Below are 24,004 nucleotides of genomic sequence, written 5' to 3'. Positions count from 1 at the left end.
ACTTTGGTAAGCAAAATCATTTAAAATGTACCAGTTTAGCTCACTATAATCTTATTGTCAATTACATCCTTAAAGCTAAGAATCCTTTTGTAAGATAAATTCTCCCTGAGTATACTAACTCAGAAGTACTGATTTTTTATATTAAGGCACACCCTCTGGTTTTGTCTAAAAAAGCCACTATTCACTTATACCTTGTCAAAGGACTTTTTAATGGTTCTAAGTGCCTTAAGCAAATTTCATTCTATAAACCAGAAGCCTGTCTCCCAAAAAGTCATTTGCTTGTATTTTTGCCCAGCTTTATTAGATATTTTGCCTGAAAGTCATAGAGACTACAGTCAGAGAAACCTACATTCCCACTGCTACCCTTCACCAGGTATATCCTTGTGCAGGTTATTAACCTTATTAGCTTTAGTGTACTAATTTCCCCAAAATGGAGATAATAATGTCTACTTTATAAAGGTTGTGAGAAGGATTAAATGAAATAATATCAGTGGAACATCTAATATTGTCCTTGGTTTATAGTAGGGGCTCAATTAACAGGTAACTATTATTATTCAAACTCTACAATGAAATTCTCACTCATATTATTATTTGGTTTATTTTTTTTTTATTCTGTTGATTTAAGACCCTCAGCAATTAAATTGAGTTCATAACACCAGGTTTCATAGCGATAGGCCATGCGGATTTGGGCTACGTTTGTCCTCCGGATATCATTTCCAGCAGGGCCTTCCTCAAGGTAATTGTCGCCCAGAAACTTTACTTTCTCCTATAAGAGAAAAGGATGCAGAATTATTGTTGTCTCTTTTCACACTGGTATAGACAATAATTGCATTCTTTACAAAAATTCCTTCCTTATGTTAGCCACTGACAAAAGAATAATAATAATAAACCATTAAAAGCACTCATCTAATGCCTGTGTTCACAGTCTGCTGAGAAATCAAGTGTATTTTACTTCCCTTGCCCAAAAGGCATAGACAAAGAGATAGAATAATCCCTTCTAGTCCTTGTCCATAGTAACTGCATGTGATTCGTGGGCCAATTTTTCCACATGTGTTTCCCAACTACTTTTTCGGTATTCAAGTTAGCAGACCCTATACTCAGAAGGGAAGCCATTTGAGGACAGGTCTACCTCATGAGAAATTCCACACTGCAAGACACTGTTCCTTGCCACTTCGCACATATCACAGGTGCTCAGCTTGAAGACTTGTGCAGCAATAGCATATTCTTCCATTAGGGGCTCCTGCAGTTAATTATTAAATGAGGAAAAAGGAGGAATGAATTAATAAATAATATGTATCCTGCACAAAAGAAAATAATGAAATACCTTTATTTGACTTTCAAATTCTGGATGGGAAACAACAGTCCAGCAAAATACACTTGTATTGCGCAAGTCCATACTATACCTTGGTAAAGTGGAATTGCATTGGGTCATCTGTGGACAGTGAGATCATTAGCCCTTTCTGAAGGAAATTCAAAAAAGGATTTTTGGCATACTCTAGAAATAGGCTATTGTTACTTAGTGGTGACATGGCGATGGGAATCTGGGCTAAGAAAAACAAGTACTGTAACACGGGACTCTGAAAAAGAAAAGTGAAAAAATACATAAAGATGTTGAAAAAGAAATACAAACTAGAAACACTACAATCTCATGATCTACCTTAAGCTTCAGCTTTCAACAAAATTATCACTTGTTCTTCAAGTCCCTTAGTAAGGAGAATTTAGGAGTTTTTCAATGTAAATGCTATTTGGGATAAATGTATTTAGGATACATTAATTTTCAGAAGCATTGAGTCAAACCAGATTGTTTATTCGATCTATAATTGCCTACGTTAGATGGTCTGTCTCAGGCAAAAGACTTTGCCTTGAAACATTCTTTTTTTCCCTCTCTCTCTACAAGAAAGTTCTGACTCTCACAAAAAACATCTTGAAGCATGCTATAACAAGAAATCTGGCAAAAACTAGCTTAAGGAAAGCCAGGCCATCTCTGAATTATTACCCTTGTCAGGATTCTAAGCTAGAAGTCAGGAGATCTGTGTTAACATATCTCTAACAGCAACTAGCAAGGTAATCTTGAGCAAGTCCCTTTACTTCTCTCTGTAGAATGAACTGCACTAAACTAAAAAATCTTTTATGCTCTACTTGAATATGATTCCAGTGTCGATAATGACTTGTGACAGTATGGTTGGCTAAGGGAAAAAAGATTCCTCTAGCTCCAATGTAAAAATTAAGAAGAGAGCTTCCAACTCACCTTTTTTAAATTTAGGCCATGAGATATATTATCTGCTGTCATGAATGCTGTCATGAGATGGGTGAGGGCTCCAGCTTCCCCACAGTGAGGTCGGAACAGAAACGTATTCATGCCTCGTTCCCTGGGGAAATAGAACTGCTATTGGAATCACAGGTTCTGAGTATGGAGTGATTCACAAGAAAATTCAGTAGAAAAATGAGGCCGGGCGCGGTGGCTCACGCCTGTAATCCCAGCACTTTGGGAGGCCGAGGCGGGCGGATCACAAGGTCAGGAGATCGAGACCACGGTGAAACCCCGTCTCTACTAAAAATACAAAAAATTAGCCGGGCGCGGTTGTGGGCGCCTGTAGTCCCAGCTACTCGGGAGGCTGAGGCAGGAGAATGGCGTGAACCCGGGAGGCGGAGCTTGCAGTGAGCCGAGATCGCGCCACTGCACTCCAGCCTGGGCGACAGAGCGAGACTCCGTCTCAAAAAAAAAAAAAAAAGAAAAATGAACACTCTGGAAGGAAGTAAGCCATCCAAAGGATTCAGCAAAACAGTCCCAAATCATAATCTTAACTCTTCCTAAATACAAAGTTTCTAAAAAGAAGCAGCAGAGGATATAGGGGTAAGGAAGTAAATCAAGTGTTGATTGCCTGGATGGAAATACCTTCAGTCTCAATAGGAAATTTACCAATATCAACATCTCATCATTTATTCTATTCTATTCTATTCAAACGTTAAGGGAGAAATGTTTCCAGAAAACCCCAGTATAATATTCCTCTACTTATTCCTTACCCAAATATATCAAGAAGGGTAAAATATATGAAGTGTTATAATTAATTACACAATGATTAGTATAAATTCCTAAACTTCTCCCCCAAAAAAATGAACTGTGAAAGTTATTGAAAGCATCAAAATATCAATCTCTGCCCCTAAGTAAATAAACTGAAGAAAAAAGTTAAGAGAAGGAAATTTCTGATTTGGGCCAGTTGGAACCATCACAGTGATGCATGAGACCCTTGACCACCTTTAGTGCCAATATATGTGGAAAGAGCTGTGTCAAATAGACCCTCCTGGCTCCAGTTCTCTCTTGCTTACTTTCTCAGGCTGTTGAGCACCATGATGTTTGCATACATGTAGTAGGCATAGTAAGTGTAAGATGGATTCTTTTCCAATGTCCACTCTTGGGGCTTAGGACTCTTGGAGGAGAACATGTGGCCACTGTGTTTGGACTCATCATCCACACTGTCAAAGCCAGTGATCTGTTAGGAAAAGTGAGTCATGCAATGGGTTCAGTCCAACTGCAGGTTCCAGTCCTCACACAAACTTTCAGGTCCAAAGGCACAGACCAAACATAAAGAGATAAGCACCAAGAATTCGTCATGACCAGGTAGGGAGGTTGGTTCATGAGCAGCAGTGTGAAGGCCTGAAGGGTCATGCTTACATGCTTGAGGAAGACACTGAGTTCTGGGTCAGCCTGGGGGTTGATGGTGGCCTCAAACACTGGCATGAAAATATTCTCCAGCATTTTTCCAAAATGTGGAAGGAAATTCTTGGAACGGAACACATCACTAGAGGCAAGAATTAAGAGAATTTAGGAGAAAAAATGATTTTTAGGACTGATAGCCCCAGTATGAGGGAACCAGAGGACCGAATGTCATGCACAGGAAAAGACTTGGTATATCTATCCTAGGTCCATGCTCCTCATACATTCTTCTTGGTCCCATACAGAGAGGGATTCAGTTTGGGCTGCACATAGGAAGTAAAAATTTTTTGGTGGACCCTATTCCCCCATCTTTTTTACAAATCTTTGTCATAAGAAAACTAAACCTTCACAGCTAAGTCCTCATAGAGGAATATAGCAAGTATGTCATAAAAGTTTCAATATATGTGTGCAGCTACAAGACAGTGAGCATGAAATGATTTCCAAGAATACCTCTGGTCTGCAATTTAACACTCTTATATAGCAGTTAATATATCCCAACCACTCTTCTAAGTGTCCAGAAATATTAGCTAATGTAATCCTCGTAACAACTCAAAAAGTTAGGTATTGTTTTTAACCTTGTTTTAGAGATGATGAAACTAAGGCACAATGGGGTGATATGACTTAACCCAAGGTAACACAGCGAAATGGTAGAGCCAGGATTCAAGTATCGCCACTCTCGGTCCAGAATCTGTACTCCTAACCAACCTACTGCCTCTCTGCCTATTAGACAGGAAGTATTATCCTAGTCAAAAAATTACTTTTTTGGTTAAAGAGATGGGATGAAACTCTTGCATTGCAGTAGGTCACACAGAACACAAAGACAGGTAGCCAGAAAATACATAAACACCTAAGTTAGGTAAAAGATCAATGATACTGAACAAACGGAAAGAGAAGCCATCCCTGAAGGCGATGAATGACAGCAGGGGGTATGAAAGGGAGATGACATCCTCAGCAATACCATTGATAAATACTTTTTGATTGTGGAGAACTTGAGCACTTGTAGGTGGGACAATTGACAGACAGTAGTAAAGGTTCTGATACAAGAAAGCCACATCCCAGTAGAGATGAGCATGGGAAAGAATGGACTTGACACAGAGAAGACCAGGTGAAAGACAATGTATACCAAACTACATAGTTCTTATTCTATCTTAGTTTTAATCATTCTCAGTAAGTTATTTATGATCTTCATAAAGCTAGAGGACTGAACTGAAATGATCTTCCTAACTCCTGTCTGTGGTTAAGAGCGCTGTACCCAGAGTGCACAAAACCAAGCATTCAGGACCCAATAGTGAATGCTGTTTTAACAAAGCTGATTTCTATCTAGATGGGCAACACATTCCTTGTTCATACAGGGGAGTTGAAGCAGATGAGACAAGTGCAGGCTCTAGAGTTTCTAGAGGTACATACTAGATCCTGGGGACCTGGATCATCCATGTCATGTTGGGGCAGTGGATGCGATTGCGGACGAACCAGGAGGACAGTTTGTTCCACTCATCAGGACTGCGGCCATAGATGGACAGGCGGGGCTCAGCATGCTGGTACTTGGCCTCCACCAGGTCTGCACCTACCTCCTGCAAAGCCAAGGGAGAAGTCCAAGCCAGGAATTCCCACAAGTTCCTCTGGGGTCTAGGGAGAGGAGATTCCTTTTCTAACTCTTCCTTTCAGAATCTGAAAAGGCTAGGTCCTTAATCAATCTCAAAACCACACCCTTAATTTCTATACCTTAGGAATAGAGGTCTTTAAAAATCATTAGAGTGGATGTTTCAGAAGAAATTCTTATATTCATTTGTGTGGTGTTTGGCCCCAGGGATAGCATCCTCCCTCTCTTCCTTCCTTCCTTCTTCCCTTTCTTCAAGAACGGTGCCAGGTACCATAGATCTGATTGGTTCCTCCTCACCTTGATGATAGTGGCAAAATATTCTCCATTAATGTAATTGTCTGTCTTCAAGTAGAGGTCCCGTAGCTCACTTGCTCCTACAGGATTATATTTGTCATTGAACTTATCAAAACGCTGGAAGGTCTGGCGTCCCTGAATCAGGAAAAAATTGCAGAAATGTATTATTACCAGAGTGGTCTGGACACAGAGAGCTAGGAAATAGTCAAGCAGAACTGGGGTCTGGTAGTGGGGGAGGGCATTGGGCTCCAAGAATGGAATTTGGGACAGGTGACAATGAGCAAACTTCAAAATTGTCTGTGGTGCTTTCAGGCATCATGGCAAGCCAAGATAGTTAAAAGAGCTCTGAGAAGGGAGGGCTTGTAGGAGAAAGACACGTGAGGTTCTGAGTATTAGAGTGAAACTGACATTGGCATTTCAACCTACAGCATGAACATCCAGAGAATCAACAGTCAAGTCATAAGGATGCATGTTCAATTTCACAAAAAGTTCCTTTAGGGTCAGATTCTTCTCTTTGGTGCTATGGACCACTCTGTCAGCATCAGTTTGGTAAGATTTCTTAATAAAACGCAGCAGATGTTTCTGGTTCATGCAAGCGGCTGCATGGATATGAGTGTCCACCTGTATGTACATTCAAAGAAAGAAAAAAACATCAATCTGCCTTAGTTATGATACTCTGTTTAGAGGATATGGTGCTGCAAATCCCACTATGTTGGGACAAAGTAAATAATGAGGATGTGAGCTGACAGTTGGTGGAGGTGGTCCAGCAATAAAAAACTCGTTACAACTGTGATGTGCCCATGTGAGGATGTGGAAGGTTTGGCTAGATGCAATAATAATGCTTGCTTCTTCCGTATATCTGTACATCCAATTTACTTCCTACATCTGATCCACACATTCTTCAGGACCATTCTTCACTCCTGAAACACAGCTGGAAGTGAAGTCACTACTGTAACTTTCAGCCTCTAAGGATAAAGGATTGAAATTATGAAGCCATGACACGGTGGTGGCTTTTATGAGGTAGATATTCTTATAACTAAATTTTATACACTGAAATTTCAGCAGATTAAGTAATTAGTCCAAAGTTGTATAGGCAGCTGAGCCAGGATTTGGGCCTGAATCTCTGCTCATATATTTCCTATTCCCACTTCCTTGTAATCATGTTAATGGTCAGAATACATCTTGGAAGTGTTTCTAGTTGATTGGGTTTCACAATCTCTAGGCTAGCTCATTTGATATTCACAATCCTCATGTGAACTGGACTGTGCAGATGTAGTTCCCAATTTGACAAATGAGGACTGAAATGAAAATATGTTGTCACTTCCTCCAAGGTCTTACAGTCAGGAATTCAAAGAAAAAGGACTAGAGGGAAGATCTTTCAAATTCCAGAATGGTCATTTTTGATTTTTTTGTTGTTGTTGTTATTTTTGTTGTTGATGATAACTATAATTTTTATGCCAAAAATGTGGCAAACCTTTCTGTGGGGAAAACAGTAGAAATGGCACTTAACTCTAACCCATTAGACATAATCTGTTATCTGCTTTTACTAAAATCCACTAAACCTGTAGAAATCTTAGATTAATCAGAAACACACTGTTTTCTTGCGCCTCTCAATAAATAATTGAATTGCTTTTGCCCAGGAATTACCTCGGAGCAACTAAAATGTTTACCTTCCTGCAGTTATAAAAATCTCGGTGGGGGTTGTTTTTCAGCTCTTTTAACTCGTCCATCTCGTTGAGCATCTGATGGACCTGGAACTTGGAGGAGAGGAACTTCAGACGCCGGTGGGTATAGGTCTTACTGTGAAAAATAAAATTAGATAACTCCAAAAAGTTTCAGACATTCAAGGAAAACAGTCACAATTTCAAAACTATCAGGACCTTTATCATTCCTAGGAAATAATTATTGGAACAAACCTTTCAGTTTACTCTTCAGTTAATCTCATTGAGAAGTAGTGGGCTCCAAAGGCTTAATCTTTTCAACAATGTTGGACACAATAATGAGGGAGAACTTGGAAAGATATCTTAAAACTCCGTGGAGAGAGTGTTGTTCAAAGTTAAAGGCCCTGGCATTGGGGTCAGCAAATTCAAGCGCAAATCCTGGCTCAGCCAGCTGTGTCACTTTTGGCAAGTTACTTAACGCATCAAAGTCTTAGCTCATAAAACTGGAATTATGAAAATAACCACCTCACAGAGCAAGTGTAAGGAATAAAAGGAACAATGTGCATGAAGGGTTTAATATAGTGTTTGAACATAGTAAGCATTTAGTAAACACTTAGTCTTACTATCAGTAGTCGTAGTACTAGTTGTTTAGGTCTCGCTAAACACTTACACAGGTCCTTGAGCAATTAAAGCAAGTAAAAAATTCATATCATCTAAGAAGGTGTCCAGATTTGGGTAAGGAAGTGGCTTAGGCTGATCTTTGCTGGCTGCTGCTTCGTTAGGATAGACGTAAACTACACCGTCCTTCATTTTGAGGTGATAGCCCATGTTTTCAGGAAGGTTGTCTGTTCGGAAAGGGTCCTCTCCCTTCTTCACAGGAGGAGTAAAGACTTTTTCAATCAAGGACAGAGTAATATATTAGCACATAGGATGAACGACCACATAAAAATAACCAACATCTGAAATACTACAACATCTCTTTAGCTTGGAATCCTGTACTTAAGTTGTAATTATCTGGAATTAAGCTAACCTTTATTTTTGCATTATTTTTCAAAGGTGACTTCATAGTATAAAATAACTATAAAAATAATACGTTGGCTGGGCGTGGTGGCTTGTGCCTGTAATCCCAGCACTTTGGGAGGCCGAGGCGGGTGGATCACCTGTGGTCAGGAGTTTGAGACCAGCCTGACCAGTACGGTGAAACCCCGTCTCTACTACAAATACACAAATTAGCTGGGCTGTGGTGGTGCACACCTGTTATCTCAGCTACTCGGGAGGCTAGGAGTAGAGAGTTCAAGGAGAATCACTTGAACCCGGGAGGCATACGTTGCAGTGAGCTGAGATCACACCACTGCACTCCAGCCTGGGTGACAGAGGGAGACCCTATCTCAAAAAAAGAAAAATAAAACAATATGTTATCTAGTGTAAGAATGATTTTTCAATTTATTTGGAAGAACTGTTTACATAAAGTAATCCATATACTACTTACAAACAATCTTCATTATTTACTGAAGTTGGTCATCAAAGGCTTTCTGTTTAGAGCATATTATTAGGTCTTAGATAATGAGATAAGAATAAAAGTCAAACTACAGTTAAAAAAAATAGAGTTTAGCTTATTTAAGCCAATCTTTTTTATTAGGCTTAATTTAGAGTGTTTTCTGAAATAGGCTTTTAAAGATCAGTTTTGGGTTCACAGTAAAATCAAGTAGAAAATGCTGTTTCCAGACTGGGCACAGTGGCTCATGCCTGTAATCCCAGCACTTTGGGAGGCCAAGGTGGGTGGGTCGTTTGAGGTCAGGAGTTCAAAATCAGCCTGACCAACATGGTGAAACCTCATCTCCACTAAAAATACAAAAGTTAGCTGGGTGTGGTGTTGTACACCTGTAGTCCCAGCTACTCAGGAGGCTGAGGTAGGAGAATCTCCTGAACCTAGGAGGTGGAGGTTGCAGTGAGTGAGTTTGTGCCACTGCACTCCAGCCTGGGTGACAGAGTGAGACTCCATCTCAAAAAAAAAAAAAAAAAAGAAAGAAAGAAAAAAAAGAAAATGCAGTTTCCCCACAGCCCTTGCACCCACACATGCACAGCCAGTCTCCACTCTAGGCATCCTGCATCAGAGGGTCCATTCGTTACAACAGATGAATCTACATTAACACCTTATAATCACCCGAAGTCCATAGTGCACATTAGGGTTCACTCAAAGCCTATGGGTTTTGGCAAATGTATAATGACATATATCCACTCTTATAGTATCATACAGAATAGTTTCACTCTCCTAAGAATCCTCTGTGCTCCACCTAAAGTGGTTTTAATGTAAAAAAGAGATATAAAATAAATTATTATTGTAAGAGTAATAATTCTTATGAGAATTATTTTTCCCACCTTTTAAAGCACATACAATTTCTGCTAAAGGAATTGAGAAGAGATTAAGTGGATGTGTTCCCTTCTTTCCACTGTTAGCGGTTTCAGCCTAAGGAAGCCATGAACACATTTCACACTGTCACAGCCTTTAAGAATTCATCCTTTTACTTTCAACAAGTATGGTCATTTATGCCTCTTCACTGCTGTGCCCAAGGAAGGCATCAGAAAGTCTCCTGTTCTCAAGTGATGCCTACAGCAGCCAAAGTGAGAAAAATAGCATAGAAAAAAAACAAAACAAAACAGTCTGCACATTTCCTATTCAAAATTGGGAGAAAAGAAACCTAAGAGAAGTGAAACAGCATGTTGCTACATCAAATATTAATTTTAAAATCCTTATACTTAATGATTAATAGCTCACTATTAATGATATAATTATTATTAAAGCATAACTTAGGGGAAATAAAGACAAGACAAACTAAATGTCAATATTATAGAGGATGGGTAAACCACTGTTATGAGTTACCAAACTGGAGACATGTTTAATACGATTTTAATATTAAAAGGAATTACAGACAGGAAGTTGTGGAACTGGCAATCTTTAATAATATTACAATTTGGAAGTTCAAAAATCTTTTTTTTTTTTTGAGATGGAGTCTCGCTCTGTCACCCAGGCTGGAGTGCAGTGACGCCATCTCGGCTCACTGCAAGCTCCTCCTCCCGGGTTCATGCCATTCTCCTGCCTCAGCCTCCCAAGTAGCTGGGACTACAGGCGCCGGCCACCACGCCCGGCTAATTTTTTGTATTTTTAGTAGAGATGGGGTTTCACCGTGTTAGCCAGGATGGTCTCTATCTCCTGACCTCGTGATCCGCCTGCCTTGGCCTCCCAAAGTGCTGGGATTACAGGTGTGAGCTACTGCACCTGGCCTCAAAAATCTTAAGTATTTGCCTCCCCAGAAATTTTAGTTCTAGGAGTGTAATCCTAAAATTATGAGACAATTACAGGAAGATGTGTATATAAAGATGCTTATTGTACCCTTTTTAGAAACAAGTTTTAAAAAGTCAGAAATTTAATTGCCTAAAAATAGGAATTAAGTCAATTATGTTCCAGTTATACAATAGAAATCTGTAAAATTATTAAAATCTGATTGTTGAAAAATATGTACTTAACTTTCTACAAGGCAGAAAGTAAAAGCTGAGATAAGTAAATAAAGTGCTATAGAAAGTCAGAACATGTAGTTTACATCTATCCAGAAGGCAAGAAAGGATAGTATTTAGGCTGCCTCTTGAAAGATTGGGTTGGCTCTAGAGACTTGGACAAGTGGTGAGTAAGTGAGAGGAAGGACAGTCTGGGCACAAGGAAGCAGAGCAGCAATCCAGGAGCAGGAAAGTGTTGATCTATGCAGGGAACGAGAACTATTTCCAACCGGAACCAAGAGTATAAAGATGGAGCAGAGAAAGTAAGTTCAGAAATAGCTTGAGTGGGCCAGGCATGGTGGCTCACACCTGTAATCCCAACACTTTGGGAGGCCGAGGCGGGTAGATCACGAGGTCAGGAGATCGAGACCATCCTGGCTAACACGGTGAAACTCCATCTCTACTGAAAATACAAAAAATTAGCCAGGCGTGGTGGCCGGCGCCTGTAGTCCCAGCTACTCAGGAGGCTGAGGCAGGAGAATGGCGTGAACCCAGGAGGCGGAGCTTGCAGTGAGCTGAGACCGTGCCACTGTACTCCAGTCTGGGCAACAGAGCTAGACTCCGTCTCAAAAAAAAAAAAAAAAAAAAGAAAAGAAAAGAAAGAAATAGGTTGAGTGTGCAAGTTCAAAAATAAACAGGCCAGGTGTGGTGCCTCATGCCTGTAATCCCAGCACTTTGGGAGGTTGAGGCAGGCAGATCACTTGAGGCCAGGAGTTTGAGACCAGCCTGGCCAACATGGCAAAACCCCATCTCTACAAAAAATACAAAAATTAGACAGGCATGGTGGCGCACGCCAATAATCCCAGCTACCCAGGGGGCTGAGGCAGGAGAATCGCTTGAACCCAGGAGGTGGAAGTTGCAGTGAGCCAAGAGGGTGACGCTGCACTCCAGCCTGGGCAACAGAATAAGACCTTGTCTCGGAAAACAAACAAACAAATAAAATGTAGTTAGGGGGCGAGAGGATGTGGGCCTCAAATGCCAGGCTAAAGACTGGACTTAGCTTTGTAGGTAGCAAGGAGCAGCTAAAGGTTCTTGTCAGGAGAAGGATGTGCTCAGATCTGTGTTCTAAAAATTAGCACCAAAGTAAAGATGAACAAAAAAGAGTGAGACTGAAATTTAGGAGAGTAGTTAGGAAGCTCTTGTAATTATCTGGACAAGGAGAAGGCTAAGCCTGAATGACGGTTTAGGGAATGGTGAAGAGAAAAAGTTCAGAAAGATGTTGTGCAGACTGAATCAAGTGATTGGACACATGAGGAAATGGGGCCAAAGATGACTATTACTATGGTATTTTTAGACTAGATTACTTATAATCTAGGGGCATATTTTAAATTTAATATTTAATAGTTTAAATAAAAGACATGTTTCATACATTATGTAAGAGAATTGTTACCTGGATAGAAGCTCTCATTTGCTATCCAAGCCTCACCATCAATGTTGCGTAAGTATTTGGAAGGGGTTTTAGGGAACCTCTGAAATGATTTCTGCATGTATTTCTCACGTATGCATAGTGCCCGATACAGACCTTTGCAAACAATTTCAAAATCTTCAACTGTAACCTGCAAAAAAAAAAAACAAAAACAAAAACTCAGCATATCAGAGTCATCCCATGAAAACCTGAGAAGTTAGTAAAGCTTATCCTTGGCACCTCCCAGCTCTCCTGTGTATCTATCGCAGCCTATTCAGAGCCTCACCACTCACCTTGCTGCTTCTTCATTGACTTGGGACCAAAATCTCCCTCCCAGAGCAGGTCCTGAAGCTTTTCTAGCTTTTTCGTCTCTACCAAACTTACCTGTCCTACGAGTCTTTCCCTTATAGTCCTGTATTTGTTTTTGGTTTTTGTTATATAGCAGGGATTATCTAGCAAATAAGATTAAAAGAATCCATTCTAACATGGTATATACTTTCTTCCTTCCAAGTGCGTGTGAATATTTTAAGTACAAGACAATACCTCAGGCCGGGCGCGGTGGCTCACGCCTGTAATCCCAGCACTTTGGGAGGCCAAGGTGGGTGGATCACAAGGTCAAGAGATCAAGACCAGCCTGGCCAACATGGTGAAACCCCGTCTCTACTAAAAATACAAAAATTAGCCGGGCGTGGTGGCTCGCACCTTTAGTCCCAGCTACTCGGGAGGCTGAGGCAGGAGAATCACCTGAACCTGGGAGGTGGAGGTTGCAGTGAGCCGAGATTGCGCCACTGCATTCCAGCCTGGCAACAGAGCGAGACTCCGTCTCAAAAAGACAAAACAAAACAAAGACAATACCTCAACTGAAAGACTATGTGACTCAAATTGTGAGAATTCAAACCACTTGGTCAGTGAGGGAAATATTTTGGGATGAATAAGGGGTCACAAATCTCTCAAACCCATGCACTGCCTTCTTCAGCTATGATGATCACAACATCATTCTGTGAGAAGTTAGTCTTTTAGATGATTTTATTTCTGGGTAAAAATTGAGAGATTCTAGAGGAAAGCCTCATTAGAGCTGCTGGAAATTTCCCCTGCTCCCATTCCCAACTCTTGACTGGGCCAGGCAGGCATGCCCAAGTAGTTATAACTTGAAATCACTGAATGTTCATTATCAGAACCCAAAGACTTTTACTCTGGGACTAGCATATGCTTGTCCCCAATAGTTTAAGGTCCAGATATTGATCCTGAATTAGTTTAACTATTTTAAAGACCTGCTGACCTTGGCCAAAAGAGTCTGGCACAGGTGCTAGGTCTGGGGGTCTGCTTCCATGCTTCCAGTGGCATGTGTAGCTCATTGCCACCTAATAGGCCACTAGTCTATCAGGTCCTCAAGAATGAGAGCTGGGTCTTATTCACCTTCATGTTCTCAGCACACAATGCCTAGCACAGAATAGGTGCTCAATAAAGACTGATTAAATTGAATCAAGTGTTTAGCAGGAATTAATGATCTTGGGAACTGAGCCCTGGTTTCCCCTTTGCCTCTCTGTTTAAATTACAAGGGTGAAGATTAATTTGGGTAGAGACTACAACCAGGTAGAGCATAGAGTGTTGTTCAGCAGCCCACATTCAGCCAACAGGTACAGCAACATACTTCGTTTTTCCCAGTCTCCAGGTCAAGGTTTCAGGTGCTCTCCAGCTTTCACAGGAGGAGAAGCTACTCCTTGACTTCTGTACATTTTGTTTGTCCTCCTAACTTCTTTGTTTTTATTGTTGTTTTCATTTCTATCAAGCATGCGGGTATGACGTTTATCTCCAAATTTTTACGTTATTTTTGAATTCTGGAGTCCTCCAAACTGTGTTTCCCCTGTACTCATCTCTATTAGGCATATCTTTTTAGTTATTTAGTGCCTAAACCCCCTGACATTTAGAGAGCACCCATGTTATACAGAAAATGAATAAGCAAGGATGAGGTGCATTTAATTGCTCTGTCACTTTTAAGTATCTTAGGACTGACTCTAAGTGGGTCAGTTACATGAGAAGGGGACCCAGCACTGGTCATTAAAACTATATTTGGAGCATCGACTGATGGCTGCACAGCAGTTTCACCAATATGATGCTGATTCTGCAAGTCCCCGTGGCAGAGATTTATTAATTGACCAACTGTTCTGGATGAGACAAGCAGGTCAAGTTGCTTGTGACATGACTTTACTATCCCTGTGGCATACTAGACTCTGTTCCAAGTAATGATCTACTATGTAACCATCTGCAATGAAATTGGAGAGTTCAGCTCCTCAAAACACAATAGCCTCATTAGGATTCTCTAACCCCTCTCTCGTCTTCCTTCTTTTCTCTGATTCCTTCTTTTTTCTCTTCCCTCTCTCTTTCTCTGGATCTGTTTTCTTTGGTTGGTTTATGCTATCTGCAACCCTTCTCACTATCCTAGGTCTGCTGGGGTCTTTCTTTTCCCCAGAGTCTCCGTGCCTCCCCAGAGGCTCCCTTTTCTGATTTATGATAACAACAATGAGATTTGACCACTCTCCTGCTCTCTTTGATCCTTTTTGCCAAAATCTGTCCATTGTATTCTGTAACATACACACTGTATTCTACTCCATATTCTCCATGTGCAAGCAAATGAGACAGAGGATACATTATGTGGGATGATAAAAACAACAGAAATATAAGACATACCATATTAGTAGTGAAATGCAATAATGAAGTGTAACAAAGCACAGGTGAGCTCACCTCCCTCAACAGGAAGGAGAAGGTAAGGCGCTAGAACTGTCAAGCTGAATGGCTTCCTGGTTGCTAAGTCTGAGTGGCAAGGACCAACTCACCCCAGAGGCATAGTCACCAGTGATCTGCACTCTCTGAAAATCAGGCACGTTCTGGTAGGTTGGAGATGAGGAAATGTATTCATCAATGTGGGACAGTTTGGTGGAAGATGTTTCACTTAGTGGAATGGACAAATTAACAGTCTTCCGTCCTTGGAAACGCTTTTTTCTGGGTTCGAAATTTAAAAGTAAGAGTTAATTTTGTCTTCATCAGGCATTTCACTGTGACAGATAGATGTTTCTCTATACGATTTTATTCTGAGGACAAAAAGTAAAATTTAAAATGTGGTTGGGTATCAGAAACAGGATCCAAGCATAGTGGGAGGAGAAATCACTGAAGACACATGACAGTGTGCCCCTGTCCCTGGTCTACCTTGGAAGAGCCTTAGCAATCCTAGAAGACCTTCACCATGACACCCTTCTTCCCAGGCAATCCACTCCCAGCTGAACAGGCAGTTTAGGCACTACAGAAAACACAGGTTATATCAGTTACTACCTGTATCATTTTATTCATGTTCCTTAAACATGGATAAAGGAGCTCCCATTTACCCACCTAAAAAAATGGTGCAAAAATGACTACCTTATAGGATTTCTATGAGATTTAATGTGTACAAAATGCCTAGCAGAGTACCTGGAACTTACAAGGTATTTAATATTATTTTCTCAAATCAACAAGTATTTGTTGAGTTTGACCCAAGTTTATTGCTTTGACCCAAGTCCTGTGTTAAGTCCTATGGGGGACACCAAAGGAGGTGGATTGTTCTTCTTTCCTTAAAGATGTAAAACCAAGAGAAAGACAGCAGAATAGTCTTTTCTCCATGAAGCTGGTGGGATCGGGAGAGGACTTAAGGAGAGGATTCCAACAAAGTGGTTAGTATAGGTTTGAGGTTTGAGGACTAAAGTATGGCCGGTAGTGAATCCTAGAGTGGTTCAAATAAAGGAAAATAGATTTGGTGGAGAGGGATTTTCAAAGACTGCTTGGGGGAGGCAGCAAGTATGCATCACAGACATAGGATGGGCAGGGCATGAGGGCAGAAGTAGAGAGCAGTATTCCTAAGGCCAGGAGGTGGTCAGACTAACTGGAAGGCAGGATTCACGCCAGGGAGCATAACACTAAGGTTGACTAGGGACAGAGTCTGAAGATGGAGGCTCTTGTGTCCCAGTTTATATAACCGTTGTGTGTAAATTGAATATGTTCACAGCAGCCATTTGCCCACTTTGGTTTGAAATAATTCTATGGTATCTTGAAGTCCTCTTGCTTAGATGGGTAGGGAGGCTTCAATCAAGGGAGATGTGAACGAGATAGGAGGCCCACTGATTTCTTCTTTTTTCATCATTGGCTCCTCTCTCTACTCACTCTAGCATATCCAGTATGGGGGGAAAAGAATTTTTTTTTTTTTTTTTTTTTTTTTTTGAGACAAAGTCTCGCTCTGTCACCCAGGCTGGAGTGCAGTGGGGCGATCTTGGCTTACTGCAACCTCCGCCTCCCAGGTTCAAGTGATTCTTCTGCCTCAACCTCCCAGGTAGCTGGGACTACAGGTGTGCACCACCGTGCCTGGCTAATTTTTGTATTTTTAGTAGAGACAGGGTTTCACCATGTTCACCAGGCTGGTCTCAAACTCCTGTCCTCAAGTCATTCACCCACCTCAGCCTCCCAAAGTGCTGGAGTTACACTTGTGAGCCACTGTGCCCAGCCTTAGGAATTTCTAACTCTGGCAGAGTTCTTCCTCTGAGTTGAACATCATTTGGATAAATTAAACCATATCTTCCCTGGCAGATACCCCTCCTTAGGTGCCAATATGCTAAGCATTCCACTTACACCACTTACCTCCTGGCTTCTATAGAGGTGGACAGAGTCTCCAGATGGAATATGTGTGCTTGCATCTCACGATGAGAAATTGGACAGATCTCATCCACATCAAAGGGGGAAATCTCCTGACGACCTCCTTCATCTTTGACTTCAGTGGCAAACACTTTTTCAGCAAAACTGCGCGTTGCATCATCAATTTCTAAAGGAGGTTTTCACATTAGTGTTCAAGCCCCTTTTCAAAAGTCATCTGAGAGTTTCTGCTATGTGTAAGGCATGAGACAGGGACTGTGCTGCGTGCATGGCTCCCCTGCTTTCCAACCAGGGTCCCGGAAACACCGCAGAGCTCAGTGCCTGTTCTCCTTTTAGTGGGTTTCTGTGTGGGTACCTTGAAAATATGCTCTCAGAAACATGGGTCAGATTCTCATAGCGCATATCAGAATAGTCCTAAAGATGGTCCTAAAGATGAGACTGGGCTCTTGGAGGACCAGCACCTCATGTAAGATCACCTGTTTCTGGCAAGGCTAAGTTTGATTTCATAGTTTGAACCATGCAGCACAGTTCTTCCCATTAGGTTGGTGGAGTTTTTCTGATGGTTTTAAAGATGTGGATAGGATTATTGGTCCTTGGAGTTTCTCTTGCTAAGGAGAACCAGTGATTCCAGTGATCTAAGTAGTTCTGAGAAATAAATGTGTACTTTAGGGCCTTTCTTCTACTTAAGACAGATACTGTGTTTCTCTCACACATCAAACCTTGTTTTCTTCAAATCCAGACAACTTTGTGATATGCTGCTGTATGCAGCAAGGGGACCACTGACATTTACTACCTAGTACTGGAAGTCCCATTTCTTGTGGACATGGGCCTCAGTAGTGAATGACCCTTGGAAGGCCAAGTTTACTTGTATATACCCTAATTTTCCCATTCTTAAAATGGGGGGAGAGGATGCTTCTTATTTTGGCAACGAATAACCCCAAGACCCTCAGGATGTAAGAAAACCAGTGTCTCTGGGCACGGTGGCTTATCCCTGTAATCCCAGCACTTTGGGAGACCAAGGAGGGTGGATCCCTTGATGTCAGGAGTTGAAGACCAGCCTGGCCAACATGTGAAACCCTGTCTCTACTAAAAATACGAAAATTAGTTATGCATGGTAGTGCACACCTGTAATCCCAGCTACTCAGGAGGCTGAGGCAGGAGAATCACTTGAACCCAGGAGGCAGAGGTTGCAGTGAGTCGAGACTGCACCTCTGCACTCCAGTCTGGGTGACAGAGCAAAACTCTGTCTCAAAAAAGAAAAGAAAAGAAAACCAGTGTCATCATATAGGATGGTGATGGCCATCAAGTATCTGCCTTTCTGTTAAGTTCCACTGTGTTCTCCAGATCCTCAGTGTTTTCTGTCTGAATAATCATTACCTCTAATACTTTTCCTAGTATTTCCAGCAAATAGCTGGTAGCAATAATGACAATGGCAAATAGCTAGCTATTTGGAGCAACAGTAGAAGACAGAAACATTCCCCACAGGATGACAGAGCAAACTGTATGCAGAGAGAAAGATGCCCCCACCCATGAATGTCTATACAGACCTGCAAAAGTCCACATTTTCTATTCTAAATTAAGTAGATGTCATGTGTTCAAGCTCCCTGCTCTACACTTAACACCTCCTACATCTTCCTCTATTTCCATTTCTTTATCTGTAAAGTGGGAATACTAATACCTACCCAACCTCGCTGGCAAGGCTGTTGCGACACGAAGTGAGATAGTGTATGTGGAAATGCCTTAAGACAAGTAAAGCACCAGATTAAATTGAAAGAGGTAATGTGTAGCATTGGTCAAACAGACATTTGGTGTGTGGGGTTAGCTTTGGACTATGAATGAGATGATAAATGATATGACTTAGTATGTGATGTAATGTACATTGGAGATGATAGGAATTGATTCATAACTTCCCCAACAATAAGTCAGGTCAGCCAGTTTTTAAAACCTGGTTTGTTACAGCAAAGTTAACAGAGAAGCCCACTATGTTGGCCAAACTTCATGCATCTATTTGCCTTGTTAAACTCAAACACCTGAAACGGAAATGCATCCTTGGATGCTATCAGTAGTCCTTTGGCAAGCACCATGATCCATGAAGGAACAAATGGAACACCAAGTAAATGCATTCGATGGCCTGAGAATGCCTCCACACCCTACTGCCAACTGATCCCCAGAAATAATGTCACTTCTTCCTAAGCATCACGAGCAAGCACATGCATCTCAAGGGAGAGTGGCAAGCAGAAGTTGGAAGAGGCTGCATGCACCATGAAGGGTAAATGGAAATAGGACAGTTGGTTATGAAGATGAGAATGAGGATGATGCAACTGGTCAGTCATGCTGGGTCTGCAGCAATAGTGCTGGAGGCCTCAGGAAGGACAGTATGGAAATGGATGCCCAGAAACCAAATCCTACTTGCTTGATATCTGGCTTTTCCAGAACAAGCATTCATTGTCTGGGACTGCACATTTCTATTTGTTTCCTATTTTAAAACAGTATTGTTTTTACTAAGATTGTATCTCTCTAAGCCACTATAGACAGTTGAAAAGTAGAAACTCTACTCTTGAGAAGTAGCTTACATGATGACCAAAAATTATATGGTTGATATTTCCTTCCACTGAATCAACCACTTGTTTTGACTTCATGTAACCACAGCTGAAATTTGACTCTAATTCAAGAGCTCTGCTTTTCAAAAATACCTAGGGGAGTGGGCCTGGCATGGTGACTCACACCAGTAATCCCAGCCCTTTGAGAGGCTAAGGTGGGAGGATTGTTTGAGGCCAGGAGTTCGAGACTTTGGAGCCTGGGCAACATAGTGAGAACCTCATCTCCACAATTTTTTTTTTTTTCTAAAAATTAGCCAAGCATGGTGGCATATGCATGAAGTCCCAGCTACTCAGGAGACTGAGGTGGGAGGATCATTTGAGCCCAGAAGGTTGAGGCTGCAGTGAGCCATGTTCGCACCATTGCACTCCAGCATGGGCAACAGAGTGCAAACAAACAAATGAAACATATTTCAGGGAATGGTGGTGATTATGGAAAGGAAAAAATGAAACTTATATTTCAAAAGATAAGTAGATAGGCCAGGCGCAGTGGCTCACGCCTCTAATCCCACCACTTTGGGGGGCTGAGTGGGCGGATCACCTGAGGTCGGAAGTTTGAGACCAGCTTGACCAACATGGTGAAACCCTGTCTCTACTAAAAATACCAAATTAGCTGGGGGTGGTGGCACGTGCCTGTAATCCCAGTTACCCAGGAGGCTGAGGCAGGAGAATTGCTTGAACCTGGGAGGTGGAGGTTGCAGTGAGCCGAGATTATGCTGCTACACTCCAGCCTGGGCGACAGAGCAAGATTGTCTCAAGAAAAATAAAAATAAAAAAAGAAAATGTGTGTAGGACAGCTGGATGGCCTTGGGCAAACCACATAATAACTGGGAGCCTCAGTGTTCATCATCATAAAGGGGAATGTTAATAATAATAATGTCAATTTCAGAGAATTGTTATGAAGATTACACAAAAAATACTTTAAAATTATGCAGTACCGTCCAGAAGTTGGGGTTTACTATTATTAACCCCGGAAGCGCAAGACTCTTGAGAAGAGGAATATCATGCTTGCTTCTTAACCCAACAGGTCCAGAAAAACATGCTTGTTTCTCAGCAGTGCTTTATTAATGTGTAGGAAAGACAAGGTTGTAGGCCTTTCATCTGCCACATCTCATCTCCCAAAGGAATTCAGAGGCAAACCTACTATCAGTCAGCAAAAGGACAAGTCTAATTTGAGATTGAGGGGAATAGACAACTAAAGTTATGGTTTTATCTAAAATAGGTTTTTAAAGCCAGGCACGGTGACTCATGCCTGTAATCATAGCACTTTGGGAGGCTGAGGTGGGTAGATCACTCGAGGACAGGAGTTCGAGACCATCCTGGCCAACATAGCAACAACTCGTCTCTACTCAAAATACAAAAATTAGCTAGGTGTGGTGGTGGGCACCTGTAATCTCAGCTACTCGAGAGGCTGAGGCAAAATAATTAGTTGAACCCCGGAGGCGAAGGTTGCGATGAGCCGAGGTCACACCTCTGCACCCCATCGTGGGCTACAGAGCAAGACTCCATCTTTAAATAAATAAATAAATAAATGTGCCACATGAGGTTTTCTTTAAAAAAAAATATCTATCTATCTATCTATCTATCTATCTATCTATCTATCTATCTATCTATCTTTATACACACACTAGAATCCAGAAAAGCCATGAGCTTATTTGCTATGCTATGGGATAGCTATGGTCATTACGAATCTCTGTTGACTTTCAAGGCTATTATTTAATAAACACTGCTGAAAAATAGCCATGTTTCTGAATTACGGAACAGTATATTTTCTTTAATTAATACTCTGACAAATGGCAGCAAAAGTAATGCAATACTCACGTTTCTCTTCAGCTGTATGAAGTAAAATAAAACAAGATAAAATATGTGAACAACTTTCTGTAATCACGGTGGCTATTAATCACTGCTTTGGGGTAGACGCATGTAGATTGCTGTTATTTCAGCTCAGTCTTCCAGCTTGTCTACACTTGGCATCAGAAAGCTTAGGAATATGGTCATTATACAGCTCTTCATTTTCTTTTCTTTTCTAATATGTCTCTTAACATTTTTAAAAGGCACTCTCTATAAAATATGATTTTTAAAAATATCTGATGAAGAAAAATGGGAACGCTCATATGATGTTGACAGCTCATTTGGTAAACAATTTAGTAACACCTACCAAACAACCATTTGAGAAGCTATCCTATGAAAATCATCCTTAAACATGGAAAAAGCTTTAGGTGTCAATATTGTTGTCAGAACACATTTATACTTATAAAAATCCATAAAGAGGCCAGGCGCAGTGGCTCACGCCTGTAATCCCAGCACTTTGGGAGGCCAAGGCGGGCGGATCACTAGGTCAGGAGATCGAGACCATCCTGGTTAACATGGTGAAACCGTGTCTCTACTAAAAATACAAAAATTAGCCAGGCATGGTGGCGGGCATCTGTAGTCCCAGCTACTCGGGAGGCTGAGGCAGGAGAATGGCGTAAACTCAGGAGGTGGAGCTTGCAGTGAGCCGAGATGGCGCCACTGCATTCCAGCCTGGGTGACAGAGCGAGACTCCGTCTCTAAAACAAACAAACAAACAACAACAACAAAAAACCCCCCAAAACCATAAAGAACCTAAGGAATTAGTTAAGAAAATAGAATATGCAGTCTTTTAAAATGTTTTTTAGGAAAAGTTTGGGATACCATGGTAAATGGATAAGTTGTAAAGTTAAGCCAAAACATTATCCTGCCAAAAGCAGGATATAAAATTACATGTGCAATATAATCATAACAGTGTCTTTTTAAAAAAATTCTTTAATTTTGCACAGAAGATAGATTGAAAAGAAAAAACACTAAAATGTTAAGAGTGGCTATCTTTGTATAATGGATGTGCAGAGTTTTAAAATTATTACTTTTGGCTGGGTGCAGTGGCTAATACTTGTAGTCCCAGCACTTTGGGAGGCCGAGGTGGGCAGATTGCTTGAGCCCAGAAGTTTGAGACCAGCCTGGGCAACATAGTGAAACCTTGTCTCTACAAAAAATACAAAAACTAGCTGGGCATGGTGGCACGTGCCTGTAGTCCCAGCTACTCAGGAAGCTGAGGTGGGAAGATCACCAGATCCCAGAAGATTGGGGCTGCAGTGACTCATGATCGTGTCACTGCACTCCAGCCTGGGCAACAGAGGGACACCGTGTCTCAAAAAAATAAATAAGTAAGAAATAAAATTATTATTTGTACTGAATTCCCCAACTTTCAAAATGAATGTTTATTACTTTTATTTTTTCAGCACAATTTCTATTTCACGTGAAACATGTATTGCTTTTATCATTTAAAATTATAACATTATTATTTTAAAAATTACTCTGTGTACAAACCTGGACAACAGAAAGCTATTCTCATGAACTATCAGAATACACACATTGGGTTATTTTTGTCATGTACATGATTTTCAGCTAATACCATAGCTAGAGTCATTATGTAGGAACTGTCTCAAAGCTATGGCAGCACAGGTTTTGTTTAGACTAGCAGACTAGTTATTAAATATTTCACAGAATTTTCTACTGGGATCATCAAAGATGCAACATGCATGATAACAGTTTTAGAAACTTACCCACATACCAAAACTAAAAACAAACAAAAAACCCTTGAAAACATTTTGTGTTTTCCAGAAATGTATTTTAAAGCTATCATGAACCCCAAATAAAGAATGATCAAAGCTGATATGGTAGCTAAAGGAACAGTTGCATATGAAAAAAAAAACAAAACCTGAGCTCTCCAAATACTTTGTACACCTACCTGCGAGTTTGAACAGAGGCATTGTTGCTGAAATCTCTGATTCTAGGATAGCACAGTAGAAAAGAAGAGAGAGGAGACCGTGGGTGACTGACTGACACTATAAAATATCCTGACATTCATTTTATTATTTTGCTTTGCCCCCTGAAATTTGACCCTTCTCTGCTAAGTGGAGAGAGATGAGCTTTGGACCTATTTATAGCTTGAGGCATTTGATAGTGAAAAACAGGTGAAGCTTTCAGTCTTTACTTTGGGATTAGAAGTTATCTGTGGTGGTTCAAAAACTGCATTTCAATACTCTCTAAATCTTCCTACAGACTGGATCCTTGGCAAGTGTAGTACACGATGTGACCACTGATGGTGATTTCCCACCCTAGTGAAACACAGTGAAGTCTTTTTGGTTTCTGAAGCTACGATCCTCAGGGTTTCACATCACACGAACAGCTTTCTGTGGTTGGTGAATATGCTGGTACATTCACCAAGCTCTCAACAGACACGCACACACGCGCAGGAATGCATGTTTTTATTAGAAATATATCTGACTTAGCAGAAATTCAGTTGACAGTTTAATGAATTAAGTGGTAAATTTACTTCAAGTCTTACAGAAACTCAACTGTCCTCCGGAGTGTTCAGTTACCACTTCTCTACTTATTGTTATAACAGGAACAATAGCTTTGTTTTGTATAACATTTTATTGTATGTAAAACACTTTGCAAACATTATTTGATACTAATTACAATCCTGTA

The 24,004-nt window shown here is 41.0% G+C and overlaps 1 protein-coding gene across 2 annotated transcripts; it reads right to left on the bottom strand.

Moving 5' to 3' along the window:
• Nucleotides 1-590: 590 nt before the first annotated feature.
• Nucleotides 591-23,406, bottom strand: AMPD1 (adenosine monophosphate deaminase 1). 2 transcript variants are annotated; one of them, XM_001111578.5, is made up of 16 exons: nt 23,262-23,358; nt 21,317-21,328; nt 16,887-17,067; nt 15,062-15,227; nt 12,213-12,378; nt 7,941-8,160; nt 7,280-7,409; nt 6,036-6,230; nt 5,613-5,744; nt 5,123-5,286; nt 3,674-3,800; nt 3,328-3,491; nt 2,249-2,369; nt 1,404-1,577; nt 1,130-1,240; nt 591-766 (listed from the first exon to the last, which is right to left on the bottom strand). In XM_001111578.5, exons 1-16 carry the CDS (start codon nt 23,281-23,283, stop codon nt 608-610), a joined length of 2,244 nt encoding a protein of 747 aa, XP_001111578.2. In that variant the 5' UTR covers nt 23,284-23,358; the 3' UTR covers nt 591-607. The 2 variants fall into 2 exon arrangements, with proteins under 2 accessions (XP_001111578.2, XP_077806798.1); XM_077950672.1 differs by lacking the exon at nt 21,317-21,328 and having other exon boundaries at nt 23,262-23,406.
• Between the last annotated feature and the right edge of the window lie 598 nt (nt 23,407-24,004).

The sequence above is a fragment of the Macaca mulatta genome, chromosome 1 (genome assembly GCF_049350105.2).
Source record: "Macaca mulatta isolate MMU2019108-1 chromosome 1, T2T-MMU8v2.0, whole genome shotgun sequence".
NCBI classification, from domain to species: Eukaryota; Metazoa; Chordata; class Mammalia; order Primates; family Cercopithecidae; genus Macaca; species Macaca mulatta.
This window is presented reverse-complemented; position numbering and strand designations above follow the sequence as displayed.